The sequence below is a fragment of the Lupinus angustifolius genome, chromosome LG16 (genome assembly GCF_001865875.1).
Source record: "Lupinus angustifolius cultivar Tanjil chromosome LG16, LupAngTanjil_v1.0, whole genome shotgun sequence".
NCBI classification, from domain to species: domain Eukaryota; kingdom Viridiplantae; phylum Streptophyta; class Magnoliopsida; order Fabales; family Fabaceae; genus Lupinus; species Lupinus angustifolius.
In genome coordinates this window covers 1,627,109-1,645,767 of record NC_032024.1, presented here as the reverse complement: position 1 = coordinate 1,645,767, position 18,659 = coordinate 1,627,109, and the positions used below count along the sequence as shown (strand labels likewise).

The window sequence follows — 18,659 nt, the reverse complement described above, 5'->3', positions numbered from 1 at the left end:
TTATAATTTGTGTTTCCTTATTTCTAGGACCTTAAAAAAATACTTTTTCTCTTTCTTTTTTACACCGCGAGTTTGCCTTGTCTTTCTAGAATTATTATTTTGCTTGGTTAGGCAAATGTGTGGTTATGTCTATTATCGTTCTTGGTCACTTTTTTTCCAATTCAAGAGAATGTTTAGAAACCAAACAAAGAAAAAACATGATAGATGATAATTTGGTTTGGTGCTATGTGGTCCATTTGATTGTTACGTAAATAAAGTTATGATTTTTTCAAATGGGGTATTTGATGTAACAGGTTTAAGTGATTTTATTAAAGTTTGAGTAACCTTATGCTAGCTATGATTAATTCATTTAGCTTAAAAAGGAAATTAATAACTGAAGATACCTCTTCTTATACTATTAAAGGATTACTTTATTCATTACATTTAGAGCTAAGGCTCCAATTTCATTCTATATCATATCATATTGCTCAACATATAGATTTTAATAACGATGGTTCCATGTTGATGCATCAAAGTTACCAGCAATATTGGCACCATTTCCATTGCCATTGAAGGTACCACTATTATTTACAGAACTTCCACCATGGTTGTCATAGGTTTGACGATTGTAACGATCGCCGGAATTCGCACCGCTATTGATCCTTGAACCGGAGTAATTCTGGCCGCCGCTACCGTAGTTGTTAAATGAGCCTTGAGTACCATGGTTGGTGGATTTTTGACCTGCTTCCTCAGCCTCCATTGCTGCAAGGAGCTTTCTTAGAGCATGAACATTCATTGCCATGTTGATAAAACTCCTTAAAATTGCACTATATGGTAGTGTTTAAGTGTTTGTATGTATGTGCTTGATGTTACAAATTAACTATGCCTTCAATTTATAGGTGCAATTAGAGAGAATGCAATGCTTTGCTTGTTCAACAAGCTATAACTTTTAGCCAAACTTGGCACCCTGGATTCGTTTTCATTGGTTAATAGCTTTTAGAGTTTAGAATCTTATGCTAGTTGAACACTTATACTATTCTGGCATTGATTCATTAAGCCAATACTGCAATTTGGTTTATATATAATAATCTTTTTTTTTTTGTTTCTCACATGTATCTCCGTACTAGAAGCAATCTACAGGTATGTGGGACTAACTCTCCCAGCGGACATTTTTTACATCCACGAGACTCAAATTCAAAACTTTGCTTAAGGGGAATCAAATATGTACTACTTGAACCAACGTTAGTTGATATATATAATAATATATTATCAGCCAAGTAGTTATTTTTTGGCTACATAGCCCTATAGATCCAACTAAGTTATAAGGAAATTTCTTATCAATACACTATACTTTTTTTTGTAAAATAACTTTGAGAGCAAAACTTGAGAAATTTACCAAACCAAGGCCTTAGGTGCTTGATAAAAAAAGAAATAAAATCCGACCCATAAATCCTTGATCAATCAATTATAAAAGTTGAAATCCATAAGCAACTAATTAAAATAATTTTATACTTGATGATTTCTCAAGCCAAACATGATTAAAAAGTTATAATGCATTTCAATCAAGTTGTTAACACAATTCTAAGTCTCCAACTCAAAACCTAAAGCTTAACAATATTATGTGGTGTGGATGGAAACTTTGTAGATAATAATACAAAAACATTAATTCTGATGAGAATAATTTTGGACCTTATCCTTGGTATGGTTTTCAAGTGGTGTGTAGAGATTAGTTCAATATTTTAACACATGAATAATATAATTCATGTAAAGACTGGAATCTTGTTCATTTCCTTATGAAATAGAGAACAAGAATGACATAGAGAAAATCTGAACTCAAATCTCATCATGTATTTTTACACATATATAGTTTTACATAATATAGCTGAGGTACAAAGATTTTCCTTTTTTAAGAGTAATATATAATTAAAGAATGAGATATACCAAACTATATATTAATAGGAGTTGGGGTTAGTACGGGTTTAGCATGTCTTTCACCTGTTCCTAAATATTGATCGGGTCAATTTTTGAACCCGGACTTATCCCTAATTAGGATGGGACGCATGAAAGACAGATCCAAAATATGACGGTCAAGATAGGGACGAGTTGGAAAAGGAAAAAATGACAAACATGGATTTTTTTTCTCAAATCTTTAAGCACGCACAATCAAAATTATCAGAGTATGTATATAAATTCAACTAAAATCTGCATTCTACATACATCAGTATATAAACTATAAACTCTAAATTGCACCCTTCAAACTAAAAACTATCATAATCACATAGCTGAAAATTATAAAAAACATTGAAAATTTCAGAACAATTTAAATTATCAAGTGTAAACCTAAGCAAAATTAAAGAAATTTAGACATGCCGCTTAACCTCAATCCTTTTAAAACAAAATTCCTGTTCTTTAAATTTTGAATGATATTTAACTTTTTTTCATGAATGCTTTATAGTATTATGTAAGATATTGACTTCACAACAATCAAGGCTAAAATGCATATATTTAAATTAGTTAAAGTATCTAGTCATGCTTTGTACAATTGTAAATATTAGTTAGTTATTTTTATGATAAAAGGGAAATTGATTGTTTAAAAAATGATAATTAATGAGTTTTGACTTTACATAGTACAATCTCTTGTATTAACTTTCCTCTACATCAACTTTATTTTCTTCTCTTATTACTATATGTTCCACTTTGTCACATATTATTTATTCACCTATTTCTATGGATATAGGAAATCCTTTCATTATTACCTTGTGTCTTACAAGCCAGAAATTCCCATTTAGCTTTATTGAAAAGTAGAATCACTTTTTCATCTTCTTCATATGTGTTATAAAGTAGACATAGCCAAAGTTAATTCCCTGGTACACCTTCTATTTCCTTGGAACTTAGGCATCTAAGATTTCACCAGCTTTTGAAAAGATTTTGAATCTTGGTCTCTATATATCTTTTCTTCAATTCCGTGGACTAACACACTTATTTAATTTGTTATCTGAATTTCCTTATCCAAAATCTATATATAGAGTTACTCATTGATTGATGGTTAACTTGTTGTAAAAAATTCTAATGACCAATAAGATTATCTTCTCTCAATTTGACATTATAATAGAAAATCAATTTGACCTTAATAAAATGTCTCAATTTTTAATTAAAGTTTTCTCTTTGGCATATGTAATTAAGCGTCTAAATTTTAATACTGAAAAAGTTTCTATTCATAAAAATTTGATTGTTATTGATAAATATAGTTTAGAGGTATGAACTCGTTCGATTTGAGTTTTACCTTATCTAAGATATAAATGAAATAATGGGCCTTCAATCTAGTGTTTTAATGATTGGGAGATATATTTATTTGATAGACATCAAGACATGGTTTTTCAAGTGTTCAATTCTTCCTACACCCTATTTCTTCTTCTAACCTAAATTCTCTATACCACAAAAAAAATTATGTCTCTATACCAACTCAATAGAATTTTGCCTAACAATAAATAACATAATTTACTTAATTTTTTATCAACTGTCATACTAACACATTTAGATATTTGACAAAATATTTTTTTTTTGATCAGCAATAATTTATTAAAAAATAAATAGTTAGGAGAACAAATGGTACTCCTATCCACAAAGACGATGACTATTACAAGAAATGCAACTAGATGGATTCCAAACCCATTCCAAAAAGGAGAAAGAAAACCCTTCGAATCGAGCACTAAGAAGATTCCATGAATGAAGGTTAATAATGAACATTACCTCATCAACATTAAAAGAAGACTCCTCAAAGATAATTTTGTTTCTAACTAACCACAAGGACCAAATAGTGACAAACCAAATGGTCATCCATTGTTGATGAAATTTTTTTGCCTCCCCGAACAAGTGCCAATGAGATAGAAAATTGCTTCCGGTACTACTAGGCAGAATAGAATAGATGCCGAACAAGGAGTAAAGTTTCTGCCATACACTGTAAGACAACGAGCACGTGAAGAACAAATGATCAGAAGATTCTTCTAACTCACCACAAAAGGCACAAAGAGTCGAGGGAAGAGATCCTATAATGCCGCGTCTAGCCAAATTCATCCAAGTAGGCACACCTCCCACGAAAAGTCTCCATGCAAAGCATTTCAACTTGGATGGGACCTTGGAAGCCCATAATCTCTTATAATGCAGATAATTATCATTCCTGACCTCATTTTGAAGTACCTTGTATGCATTACGAACCGAGTAGGTACCATTCTTATCGTGGACCCAAAGCCACCCATCCTCATTGCCTTGGACGAGTCTCACCTCCTCCACTTTATTAAGAAGATCATTTACCTCATCTTGCTCCCATAGAAATAAAGACCTTCGCCAATTCAGAAGCCAACACCAAACCCCATTCCTCCATTCACCCATAGAGCTAATGCAAGCATCTTTATTCAAAGTAACCTGAAACAATCTTTCAAAACAATTCTTAAGGCACTCTCCCCCAACCCAAATATCCCTCCAAAATAAAGTAGACTGCCCAGACCCAACTCTCCTCCGAACACCCTCATTAAACCAACCCTTGTTAAAACCATTATCTCTATTACACAGACACCCTAAATCTCTCCACCACGACGACCCCTTCTTGAAGCACTCAACATCAACAAGCCCACCCCTAACCACCGCCTCGACTCCGTATATAGACCTCAACACTTTCACCCACAAAGACTCACTCGAAGAGAGCATATGCCACCTCCATTTACCTAAAAGAGCCAAATTGAATAGGCCTAAATTTTTTACCCCAAGCCCCCCTTCCTCTTTTGACCTGCACACCTCTTTCCATCTCACCCAGTGGATACCTTTATTCACCTCACCTCTACCCCAAAGAAATCTTCTCTGGATTCTTTCTAACTCGTGAATGATAGAAACAGGGGCCTTAAAAAAGGAGAAATAATAGATCGGTAAGGAAGACAATACCGACTTTAAGAGTGTTACTCGACCTCCAAAGGAAAGAAGCTTTTGTTGCCAACGAGAGAGCTTTCTTTTAAAAGTATCAATAACCAGAGACCAAGTAGACAGCCTTTTCGGATTAGCACCAACCGGAATTCCCAGGAACTTGAAAGGGATAGAACCAACTCCACACAACAACCTGTTGACTGCCACTTGAACGAACGAAGGGTCAGCCTTAATCCCAATGAAGCTGCTTTTATGAAAATTAATTTTCAACCCAGACACCAATTCAAAGCACTTCAAAATACTTTTGAGAACCATAATGTTATCCGCTGAATTCTCCCCAATTAGCAGTGTATCGTCCGCGTATTGGAGATGAGAAATAACAATCTCGTCTCTACCAACCGAATACCCAGTGAAAATCTTCTTCGAAACAGCAGATCTCATAATACCACCAAGACCCTCTGCAACAATAAGGAAAAGAAAAGGAGCAATCGGATCACCTTGTCGTAAACCGCGAGCCATTCTAAACTCCGACGTCGGACTCCCATTAACCAAGATAGAAAATGAGTTCGACTGTAAACAACTTTTAATCCAATTCCTCCATTTGAAACAGAAACCCATCCTCTCTAACATGTACAAAAGGAAGCTCCAGTTAACCGAATCATAAGCCTTTTCGAAGTCCACTTTGAATATAAAACAGTTTCCATCCTTCTTTTTTCTTGCCTGGTCAATGATCTCGTTTGCAATTACCACCCCGTCCATAATGTTTCTACCTTTGATGAAAGCAGTTTGACAATCCGAGATGACTGAGTGAATAACCCTTTTCAGCCGCCCAACGAGAAGTTTGGAAATAAGCTTATGGATGCAGCCGACCAAGGAAATCGGTCTAAAATCTCCAAGACCTTGAGGACTACTCGACTTCGGAATGAGGACAATGAAAGAGGCATTACAACCTCTAGCAAGATCGCCGAAGATGTAGAAGTCATCCACCATAGCTATAATATCCGATTTCACGCAATCCCAAGATTTTTTAATAAACGTGAAATTAAAGCCATCAGGCCCAGGGCTTTTATCACCTTCACAACTCCACACAGCTTCTTTAATCTCCTCTTCTTCAAATCTCGATGTTAGAAAATGGTTGTCCTCAGCTGAGATACCGTTGAACTCAATTCCATCAAGAGAAGGTCTATTCCAGTGGGACTCTGCAAATCTATCCCTGAAAAAAGAGCGGATATGGTTTTTAACTCTACCCGGGTCATCAACCCATACCTCATCAATGAGCAAACCGTGAACCTCCTTTGATCTTCAACTTCTATTAATCGAGGCATGGAAGAATTTAGAATTAGAATCACCTTCTCGGAGCCACTTCTGTCTAGATTTTTGGAGCAACAGGTTGTCCTTTTGTCTCGAAAGACGCCATAGATCAGCAGTAGCACTTCTCCTAGCAGCAATATCATCAACAGACAAAATACCCTCACTACCTTTTCCATCAATTGAGTTAATCAATGTCACCTTATCCGCAATATTTTTGTCAAGCACACCGAAATGCTCCTTATTCCAGATCTTCAAAGACCCCTTAAGCCTTTTCAGTTTTTCCTTTAAAACAAATGACCCCCTACCACTGACCTCCAAACTCTTCCATTCATCTTCCACAAATTTAGCGAAACCAGCATTTGAAAACCAGCAATTGTTTGTTCTGAACGGAGTCTTATAAACATCGGTTTCTTATATAGAAAACTTTCGGTATAGAGGATTTGAATTTTTCTTCTAAATAAATAAACATCGGTTTCTTATATTGCATTTAGGGTTTTTGTCATACGATTAACACAATCACAAGAAAATATAGTCGTAATTATGATTATAATATCATTACAAAGTGTTTGAATTGAAACTATTATATTATACTCGTAATTATAGTTATGAAGTGCAATTTAAAACACTATTAGACCTATAAAAGTCAAGACAAAACTAATAACTAATTAGGAGAGAGTAAATTGCTTTTGTAGGGCATCTTCAGCACTAAATAGTGGATATATAACAAGGTTCTTCCATATCAAAAACGAATCCATTTCAATCCATTAAAATATTAACTTATTGAACAAGTAAAGCACTAGATTCTCTTACTTTTGCAACTATAAATTGCAAGCTTAATTAGTTTCCAACATCAAGGACATAAACACAAGCTAAATAAACCACTACCATATAGTGCAATATTAAGGAGAAAAATCAACATGGCATTGAACATTCGCTCTCTCAGAAACCTCCTTGGAGATTTAGAAGGTGAAGAAGCACCTCAAAGATCAACTAAGTATGGTACTAATCATGGTACTAGAGACTCATTTAACAACTATGGCCTTGGAAACCAGAGTTTAATTGGTGCAAATATAAACAATGGTGACAATTCAGGTAATCATTATAACCGTTACAGTTATGACAACCATGGTGGAAACTCTATAAATAACAGTGGTACTTTCAATGGCAATGGCAATGGTGGTAATGTTGCTGGTAACTTTGATGGCTCAACAAGGAACTATTATTAAGTATCATAATATTATATTATCTGATATATGATATGATATATTGTGTTACAAATGTAATAATAATGAAAGTGGTGTAACAACCCTAATTGTAATAGTTTATAAATATCAGTGTAAGAGGAGGTTAAGAATATAATACACCTCGTTACATATAATTAATAAAACTGTAAGTGTGGACAAGGACTAGTGTTATATTTGTTTATTTTGGTTACTCTTTTCTTTTACATATAGATTGGAACTTCGATTTATATTTTGTATTACTAAGTATATCCTCTCACTTTTTTGGGTAAGAACTAATCTCTTTCGAGATTTGTGGTTGTCCTTCCCAACAAGTGTTGCTCCCAAGAATCAAATTATCGACCTTGAGTATTTAGCGAAATTTTATACCACTAGACTAACGCGTAAATTATTGCATTTATTAATTGTTGTATGAATTAGGGTACCTCACATAATTTAGGGTGAATGAGAAAACTATCAAGGTGTTGTTCCATTTGGAGAGAAAGGGGTTTTCACTGTTTGTCTCTTTGTTGCATACTAATGATTCCTAATATATAAAAAATTGTTCCCTATACAATCTAAGAAGGGATATAATTTTTTGGTTATGAAACAAACAAACTTATCCAAAAATTGAAGTACAAAAGCTACTTAACTCTTAGGTATGAAGGAAAATTATCATGCAGCAACCACTTAATATACTATAGAAAACAGATAAAGATATTTGGTCTTAAACAATATTTTAAATTAATAATATTGAAATAAAAATAGAAGAAAAATAAATATTTAAATTTTTTATTGATATAATAATTTTTATTTTTCTGAGATATAATATGGGATAACATATCATTCTTTATAGAAACAAATGAGGCTTCACCCTCTGAAAAAGTGAAAAAGAAATAATTGACAAGTAATTAAAGATGAGATATTTATTTCTGAGTTGGCTTATATATCACCTACTTTATGGGGTTTGTCTTTTGATAAAATTGATTGAAAAGCTTAAAAAGCAGTGTAAAAAGCTAATTGAATGTTAAAACGCTAGGGACGGAAATTTAATAACCTAACGTGTTTGATAAAGTCATGCCATGGGATTTAGAAGAGTTTTTAAGTAATAAGATTTAGAGTCATTTTTATTTCCATCCTACACAATATTTTATAATTTAAAATACATCTTTAAAAAGTAAGAAAAATATTCATTTTTCTCTATAATGGTAAAAGTCATTCATATTCCTACTTGGGTGCTACAACTTTTTTTTTAATAAACAAATCTATTAAAAATGGACCTAAGAGTGCCAGAACACTTTTGAACAAAGAAAATAAAATAGGTTCCCAAATTTTTGGAAAACCAAACCCAAAATCTAATTAAATCAAATCTATGCAGGTAAAACTAGAATCAAGTCCTACAACTTATCACACAATATCTCTTTCATCTTTTTTTATGGAGTCCACACTTTCTTATCCGAATAACCAGAAGAATATTCTTAAATAACAATCTCACAATAACAAATGAGAAAGAAATATTTTTATTTCAATAAAGTATTATAAGAATAATGTTCTTTACAAAAAATTATTAAGTTATGGGATTAAACGAGATATCAGTCATCTTATAAACCGGGGCTTAAAAATTCAGAAGCTTTTGAAAGACTCCTTTGACGAATGTTAGTGTCAAAATTTTATATACATGCAATTTATTATTTATCATTTATTTGAATTATATTTTTTTCTAAAAAATCAACAACAATTAAATATTAATAGTAAATAATGTAGTAATATTGTATAAAATCTATACAATGTAATTGCATATATCTTTTTCTTTTAACCAAATATGTGACGACCATTTTTTGTGTGCCAAATAATCCTTCACTGATTGACATTGTTAGTTTTCACTTTTCAGTCCCTCACTTGTCAACTCAGTCGACTTTAAAGCTAGGTCTATTTTCCCTTTAAAAAAAAGTTAGTTTGTTGGTCGATAGATTCTTAGGATGGTTAAAAGATCAAGAATTCATCATATTTATTGAAAGACACAATTTCAAATTTTGAAAGGTTACCCAATAAAATAAAAGAATACCCTTCATAATAATAAAAAATCAATATCGTCGTAATGTAGTATATTTGTGTTTCCATTATCTAATAAATTAGTTAATTAAGCTAGATTCTCTTTCCATTCATTTATTTTTTATTTCAAAAGAATATTTGATCAAAAGTAGTCTATAGGTATGGGGTGTGAATTCTCAACTTTATCTTCACTTGAATGAACTTGTCCGGTTACACACAACTATAATTATGTTTTTAATAATATAGTTTTGAAGGTCTTCATAACTATTACACTGTGCTCTAATTGATTTAATGCAATTGTTGTAATGATACAATGCTAGATAAATAATTCAAAAACTAAAGGAAAATACAAAATTCAATAAGATATTTATCATTTTAATTATAATGAAATTATATTTTTGTCATTAAAAATAAAGATAGAAGCATTTATTTGTCTCTCCATTAATTGAGATGATCCTTGTTCATGTTCAACTATATGTCACTCACTAAACTTTGGGGGAGAAGTTTTTCAAAGACATGATTCTCGAAGTGTTCAAAGTTTCAATTATTTCTTTATTCAGTGAACAGGAAAATAGTCAAACCATGTCGAACCTCGGCTTAGCTTGGTTTAGCTTGATTAGAATTTGTTTGGTTCGAAACTCGATTTGAATTTGGAATGAGCTATGTTAGTTTCAAGCTCAAACTCAGTTAAATTGAAGTTCAAGAATTATTCAATTTGGCGCATCAATTCGAATTAATTTGGTTCATGAAGATTCACAAACTTTTTTAGTTCAACATATTAAATTGAATGATTCATTTTGCTAGCTGGAATTACGATTATTTATTTAGTATATATATAATTGAGTCGTAACTCATAAATCAAACGAGTCAAATTATATTATTTAGTTCGACTCGTTAATTTAACAATGTTAATTAGCTCAATTTCGACTCATTTGATTCATAAATCAATTTATCAAATTAAATAATAAATTAAATTTCTAATAAATGTTAAGTTGGTTCAGTTTATCATCGATCATGCTTATCACATTTCTTCTTCCAATTTTCAATTAAAGAATTAGCATCCAGTACAATGCCCTTGAAACATATGCAGCACTAAATAAAGGATATATACTTGAACCCTTTTTCTTATCAAAACGAATCCATGATAGTGAAATCAAAATATCATAGCTTAATTAACAAGCCAAAGAAGCACTACTAGATTCTCTTGGTTGCATTCACCTATAAATTCTAGGGTTATTTAGCTGCTATAACATCAAAGACATACATAAATACAAGCATTAAAACACCATCATATTGTGCAATCTTAAGGAGTAAAGATCAACATGGCATTGAATATTCATGCTCTCAGAAGCCTACTTGCAAATTTGGAGGCTCAAGAAGAAGCTGAAAGGTCCAATAATTATGGTGCTGCAGGATCATTTAACAACAATAACCATGGCAATAGCAATGGAAATAGCAATGGCTATGGCAATGGCAACCACCCTTTCAGTGGTTCTAAGATAAACAATGGTGCAAGTAAAGGGAATGGTACTATAAATAACAGTGGTACATTTAATGGCCATGGAAATGGTGGCAATATCAGTGGAGACTTCAATGCTTCAACAAGGAACTATTATTAAGTATCAATGTTTGATACATGCATGATTTTATGTATTTGTGTTGTTGTAATGTTTCTGTAACTTAGAAATGTGAGAGGAGTTTGAGTATACAATACCTCTCTTACATATGATAATAAAAATCCTTTTGGTTGTTGAAGAAAAATGTTTTAATTTGAACAGTAATTTAGATAGAAAGAAATATAAAAATACTATTAATTCATCTTATTAATTCTGAAGAAGAACACTGATGAGGTGTTAGTGAATGAATGGATTGAAAGATAAGAAAATGAGTGAGTGGATCGGATTTTGGTCATTATAGCGTGAATTATTTTGTGATTAAAAAATTATTTTTGGAATTCGATTTAATCTGATGTGACCCGATATGATTGCGTTGCGGTCTGATGTGGCCCAAATGCCGTTTGATATAGTTGCGTTGCGGCCCAATGTGATCACATCATTTTGATTCAATGTCACATGCAATTATGGTGTGATAAGGTTGTAATAATCACTGTAATCACAATCTTACGGCCACATCACGTAACGTGATCTACGATTTGAATAAAACTATTAACTATGTTCACTTTATAAAAGATGTATACTTTCTTGAAAACACTTCAATTAAGCGATATGTCATTCCCAATATATCTATCACATCAATAAAAATATGTTATAATAATTAAAAAAATATTTTTCTTTTTCAACTTCAATATAATTGATACAAGAAATTAATTGAGATATAGTCTAAGAAAATAGATATTTATTGCAGACAACATGTGTCATTTATTTAAAAGGTTAGGAATATTATTTTAACCAGAAAAATTAAATATTAAAAATATTACATATTTTTTATTTTAAACAAATTTCACCTATGCTAGGATCGAATGTTATGTCAAACTATTTCTCAATTTTAGATGAAGAGATGAAAATTGTTAAATAAAAAAACATGAATAACTAAAATAGTCAAAAATAAAATATACGATCACAATTGCCACAAGGAAAGTATTGAGAATAAAATTACATTTAACACTATTATTTACCATCGGGTGATTTGACTTATTAGTTCATGGGACTGAATTATGTTGGACCCAAATTCAATGGGAGAAATAAGAATATTTTTGGCATCAAAATCAACATTATATAATATGAATTCCTTAAAATAACTTTTTTTGGCATCTATAACGCACCTTTTATTCTTATAAATAAATAATTGGAGAAGGTTAAATTGTCTTCATCAATGTTTTAATTTTATATCAAAATACTGTTTTTGTAATTAAATAATGATATAGTTTTTTTTGCATAAAAAATAGGCATGCTATATATAGTATGTATCATTCCGTTCTTCTTTTAAAAAATATTTATACATTTAAAATTTGATACACTCTGCTTATAAAATTGTTTTTTACTTTCAATTATTTGCCAGCATTTTAGATAGAATTATAGACAAAAGCAATAATAAACTCCATTTATGTCTCCAACTTTTAATTACCACTACACCTTCTTCTATGTGTCATTCGGCTTTTAGATAAGCATATTTTTATTTAATATTCAAGTGACTCCGTGATATTTTTTATTTATAATAGTAAATGTTTTAATTTTTCAACTATATAGAAAGTTGTATGAATTTATTAAAAAATGTTTTAAACTATTTTGACACGTTGAGTATTTTAATATGTAAAGTATACTTCATTGTGTGCAAAACTTTTATTTAAACTTTTCACTGAACTTGTTTAATTCTAATTTCATATATTCTGATCATTTTCTTTCTCGAATTTAAAAAAAATAAAAATCATTAACTCACATGTTTGAAATTTATAAAATCTTTGCACTTCTTTTATATAATGAGTTTTTTTATCATTCTAATTCTTTTAGTTTATTCTTTTCTTAATCAGACAATATATATTCAATTGTTAATGTCAAAAAAATATATACTATCATTATATCGTTTATGTATACTTTTTTCATTCAAAAGTCATTAACTATTAATATATGAATAATAAATAATAACAGACTATTTTCTCATAATATTAAAATATCATAATAATTATGCATATTTATTTCAATGACTTGCTATATATGCCATGTCGCGTCCCGATTTTCGGCTACGCGACCTCTCGAGTCGCCACTACATTTTTTTACTGTCAAAAATGTAGAAAAATCTTTTTTAGCCCAATTACCTTGGGCTTTTGGATTTTTGATATCCAGGTTCGGAAGTCAGTTACGGGGTAGGGAAGGTATTAGCACCTCACCCGCCCGCCTTAGGCGGTACCCTATACTAAACTACATGGATTATTATATTTTTTATTTGTTGTTATTACTATTAAATAAAGGAACACCTTTTTTTTAATTAAGTTAATTAATTAATGAGCAATTACTTAAATGAAAACATTATTTTTTTTTAGTTGGGCCTGACAAGATTGACTTTGGTCCTACGTATCCCTATTAAGGGAATCAAGGCTTACGTAGTTCTTTAAGTAGAAAAAGGTTTGTTGGTTGGATTGATTTTAGAAAATATAAGTGTTAGATCTCGACTAACAATCCTGCTAATACAAGTGAAGTACAGCCCATACGTCCGATACCGCATTTTGTATTAAGGGTTAGTTAAGATCTTAACATGTTTCTGAATAAAAGATTTTTGAGTCGTTGGTGATTTAGTCATGATGATCATTAAATTGATGAAGTGCAGCCCATATGTCCGACACCGCATCATATCTTAAAATTAGAGTGATTTTCGTCTTAGAATTTATAATGACATTATGCTAAAAAAATGTAGTAATTATTTTAAGGACATTGATAAAAATTTCAAAATGGTACAGCATGTTAATAGAAATGTGATTTATTCCACACTTTTAAAAAACTTACACATTATATTTTATGTTTGGCTTCATACACTATACCATATATTAAAATTTGGACATTCATTAACATGAATAGAATAAAAAAAAAACAAATACTAAGTAACATAACATCGAAATAATTTTAATACCTATATTATTAGAATCGTATTGGAATTAATTAAGTGGTACACCAAGAAATATATTTTTTCATATAATAGCATTGGATGATTTTATTTATCATTTATACCTTTTGAATATCAAAATTAAAGTTCAGTTGTAAAAATAGTGAAATAAAACAGCAGTGGAATCCCATCACATTAACAAGCCCAGTTAATTTTTATAATCACGAATCATATTCATGAAGTTCTAATTGTATACACATAATTAAATTATTTATGATAATTATAATTTCCAATCTCTATGATATAGTTATTTAGCCTATGTAATATGATGATATCAGTGTAAATAAGGGACAAGAAAATGCAAACCTGATATGCAAATGAATAAAATCCAGCAAAAACAAAGAGATCCACGTGGCAGGAAGAGATTGGGGGGAATTCTCTTACTTCCCAGCGCTTGGACACGTGTCAACGCCTTGTTGGGGGAGAGAGGGTGCACGGGTTGCACCGTGCACACGCCCGTGCTGGATCCAGACGCCTGGATACGTCCAGCCACGTGGCGTGATAAGATTGGATGGGAGGGTGGGCTCACGGCTTGAGCAATGAACACGCGTGCATGGGATCCGTGTTCTTCTAGGGTGGGATCTGGTGTGGCGAGGTGTAGTGAATCCGGGACACGTTTCGTCCTGTGAGTGGTGGATCTGGACGTGAAGGTGACAATGCCACGCGGCGCACTATAGAGCGTGGATGGGTGAGGGTGTAGGGTGGCGTGATGAGCGCGCCTACACTGGATCCCGTGTGCACACGGGATGAGTATTCAGTGTGGACGTTTTTGGTGAGCTCGGGTGACGTTTCGCTGCCTGATTGGCTGCAGCTAAGTCAACGCGTGATGCCCCAAACGGTCAGCGGTTTGGACGGCTGCGATGCGGTCCTAGGATGAGTGCACGGACACGAAAATAGGCACGCCCACACGGGAATATTTCTGGCCAACCTCTTTCTTCTCTCTTCTGGCAGTGTTTCTTTTGCTTAGCCCTTTCCCATTTTCCTAAACCTCTATTTATAATAACACTACAAAATTAAATCCCTAAACACATGCCTATTTTTTTAATTCGTAATAAAATCTGATACAGATATTTAGGAATCATAATAAACCCAATTTGATTCACCATTAACTCTGAAATTTGAAATTCGAATTTAAAAATCTGAAATTCAAACTTGGAAATTTGAATTCAAATCTTGAATTCAAATTTTAGATAATTTAGAGATTTTTTATTTTTATGTTTTTATCCGAAAATCCATGAATCCCTTTTTTATTTTTATCACTATTTTTTAATTCCGAAAATAAAAAAAAACAACTTTTTTTATTATGATTTTGAAATCCGAATAAAAAACGTTTTTTTACTATTATTAGTTATTATTCCGAAAAAAATAAAAAACGTTTTTTATTACTATTAGTTATTATTTTTCAATTGTGATGATATGCTAAAAATTCCAAAAAGATAGTTTTTTTTTTCTTTTTAAAAAAACATTTTTCTCATACTTTTTATATTCCTCTTTTTATTTTGGAAGGTGACATGCGGGCCTATGGTGCCCCAAAAAATTGCTTTTAGTGCTTATATTTTATTCGTATTTATTTGAAATGGAGAACTTCTTATTCTTTAAATGACTTGGGCTTTTTCTTGGGCCAGACAAAAATGGGTGTTCACATGCCACATATAATGAAATTAAATTGCAGCTGTAAATGGTCTGCAATTTATCATTTCCTCTTTTTTTTTTTTGGTATAGTGTGTGGTACTTCTTTTATATAATTATTTGGTTGATGAAAAAAAGTATCATAATATTTTTACATATGGTCTTTTTATGACTTATTCTTTTAGATAACAAGGGGGCGAGAGAGAAAAAATCATCTCCAACTTTTACTAAAAATGACAAAAATGTAGGTCCACAAATTCCTTAAATTAATAAAGAAATTGGTCAACAATATTCTTGAATTCATCATATACCATATTCTACTAGATAAATTATTCCTTCTCACTACCAACGGACATTGGTTCAAGTGATACATGTTTGAGTCTCCTTAAGTTAGAACCCGGGTTCGAGTCTTGTGGATGGAAAAAATGTTCGTTGGGAGAGTTAGCCCCACATAACTGTGGATGTTCCCGGCTCGGATAGGTTGCTTTCAGTGCGAGGATACATGTGAGAAACTAAAAAAGATTTATTCCTTCTCACTCATATTATCATCTATCTTTACTTAAAAAAACAACACATTATCATTAATGTTTGGGATTTATTCTTAATTACCCAATTTCTTGACACGTATATTTACTTTAATCATTGATGGATGTGATATATATTCAGCCATTCTAATGTGAAGAATCTATACAATGGCCTAACTCTTTTTTTTGTTTACTTTATTCTATTATATTCTTCATTTTTTGAACGATCTAGAGCAACTAAGAAGGCCCTTTCTATCTCTTCATAATATCCTTTTTCTCTTTACGTTCTTGGGCACTAGATTCTTCAATATATATGCTATTATACAATGCCACAATATGTGGAGTTGTTAGTATCAAAGTTTACGTGATTTCTGTTCAGTCAAAAGTTTATTAGTTGATTATGGTGAATCTTTATAGTTAGAGGAATTGCTATTTGGAATGTATGAGTATAATATAATATTGAGCACTCAAACCCATTTACAGAAGTATATTATTATACATGATCTCACTGTAATAAAGATGTCATACGAGATGAGATTCATGCAACAATAAAAGAACACGAATAACAATAGAGATTAGTATATCATTCACCATTCATTTTTAATTATCATTGACTTTTAAATAAAAATAATACAAATAAATGATGAATGATGCACCCATTATATAACAGTATATAGTACTGAAGTATAAACACATAGATAAGTTTATTTAGTCCTATAGTGGAGAGCAAGTTTGATAGCCATTGCAAGCTAAGATTATCACATAGGACAATGAGAGTTTTGTGGGATTAGGGGCACTATATATGGATTCTACTCGGGACAGAGATCACCTGTCCCATTTTCCTGTACCAGATCAATGAAAATGTGACACTTCATTAAAAAGAAAAATTCTAAAAATATAAAATAACATATTTGTATTACTTAGAGAAATCTCATTGGCTAGGGACATGAGGATATACTCATTTTGGTACAGCTGATCCACATTCTTCTGCCCAAGACAACACTTGAGATGATAAAGCCAAGCTTTTGTATTATGCCTCACTATTGGATCAAGAGATGGATTTTTTGCTTTTTACACCACCAAGTGATAGGATTAAGTCTAAGGAACATGCAAACCCTGAAATAGAGACTTCCTATCATATGGACCTAAAGCCCAATTAACATTACAAAAGAATGTAAGAGGTAAATGAATTGAAGCACATGTAGGTTTGACGAGAAAACCACACCACATGATGCAATCCCTTCAAGATTTATGAGAATTCTCTTAAATGTAGAGCATTTCTCTTATATAGATTAAGAGAAAAATTGACATACTTTGTTAACACCAAAGGCAATATTTAGCCCAATGACGATTACATGTTGTGTCCCAATAATTGGCCTATTGAGAGTGATTATAGGTTTGACAGAACCCATGTTAACTTTCTTTAGAAGGTTCTTAATATATTTGGATTGATTTAGAAAAATGGAGTTATGAACTATAAAAATAGAGTATATAAAACTAGATTGCGAGTATACAAGAGCATGACCCCACAAATCAACATACTCTAGGTTAAAGGAAGAGTGATATATACCACTAGAAGAAGGAGCATGTAACGATTATGGTGGTAATGGTTGCGATTACTGCAATTGTGGCCGTTGTGATATGGAATGTGACCGTTGCAGTGTTAATTATTTTGTGATTAAAAAATTATTATTGAGTTCGATGTGGCCTTATGCGGTCTGATGTGGTTGCGTTGTGGCCCGATGCGGCCACATCATTGTGATTTGAATGCAATATTATAGTTACATCAGATAATGTAATCCACAATTTAAATCACCACTCATATGTGAGTAAAAATGATTCAAAATAATAAATTATTAGAGGTTTAGGTTGACTTTGAATTAAAGTAGTCACAAATTGAAACTCATCATTCAAGCCATCAAGAACAAATTCTATTATGTTCAAGTGGAAATTTGAAGCATCATTGAAAATTTACAAATCAACAAACCGTGACTTGATTCTAGTGAAATATTCAGAGAGAAACCTTGAGTGATGAAACACAATTGCAAATGAATTTGATGTCGCTTCACTTTTGTTTGAGAGTTATAAAAGGAATGACTTACTTCCATAACTGTCATGAATGATACAAATGACAATATGAGGTTGGAGCCTTAGAGGTTCTAAGAGAGGGAAACCTACATGCTCACCCAACTTGGTCTGATCGTGCTCAGGTCCAAATTGGCTTGGGTCCTATCGGATTTAGAGTCGGGTTAGATTTAAAAATTATACCTAGTTAATATTTAGGGTCAAGTATGAGAACAAGCATGATTCGGCTCTGACTTGTCCCATTGTTATCTACTTTCATATTTATATGTGTTTCTATTTAATTATGTATAGAGTAATAATATATCTTTGATTTTATTCATGGTTGTAATGT

General features: G+C 31.8%; 4 protein-coding genes across 4 annotated transcripts; 2 read left to right on the top strand and 2 right to left on the bottom strand.

The window, feature by feature from the left end:
• LOC109328958 lies at window positions 372-864 on the bottom strand. The gene has a single exon (XM_019562613.1). It carries the CDS (start codon window positions 779-781, stop codon window positions 482-484), a length of 300 nt encoding a protein of 99 aa, XP_019418158.1. The 5' UTR covers window positions 782-864; the 3' UTR covers window positions 372-481.
• On the bottom strand, window positions 3,595-6,691 carry LOC109329191. The gene is made up of 3 exons (XM_019562864.1): window positions 6,672-6,691; window positions 6,243-6,586; window positions 3,595-6,092 (listed from the first exon to the last, which is right to left on the bottom strand). The coding sequence occupies exons 1-3, from the start codon at window positions 6,689-6,691 to the stop codon at window positions 3,595-3,597; spliced, it is 2,862 nt and encodes a 953-aa protein (XP_019418409.1).
• LOC109329017 (N66 matrix protein-like) lies at window positions 7,038-7,607 on the top strand. The gene has a single exon (XM_019562677.1). It carries the CDS (start codon window positions 7,122-7,124, stop codon window positions 7,428-7,430), a length of 309 nt encoding a protein of 102 aa, XP_019418222.1. The 5' UTR covers window positions 7,038-7,121; the 3' UTR covers window positions 7,431-7,607.
• LOC109329476 (aspartate and glycine-rich protein-like) lies at window positions 10,722-11,229 on the top strand. Its single transcript, XM_019563155.1, has one exon. The coding sequence runs from the start codon at window positions 10,799-10,801 to the stop codon at window positions 11,093-11,095; it is 297 nt and encodes a 98-aa protein (XP_019418700.1). The 5' UTR covers window positions 10,722-10,798; the 3' UTR covers window positions 11,096-11,229.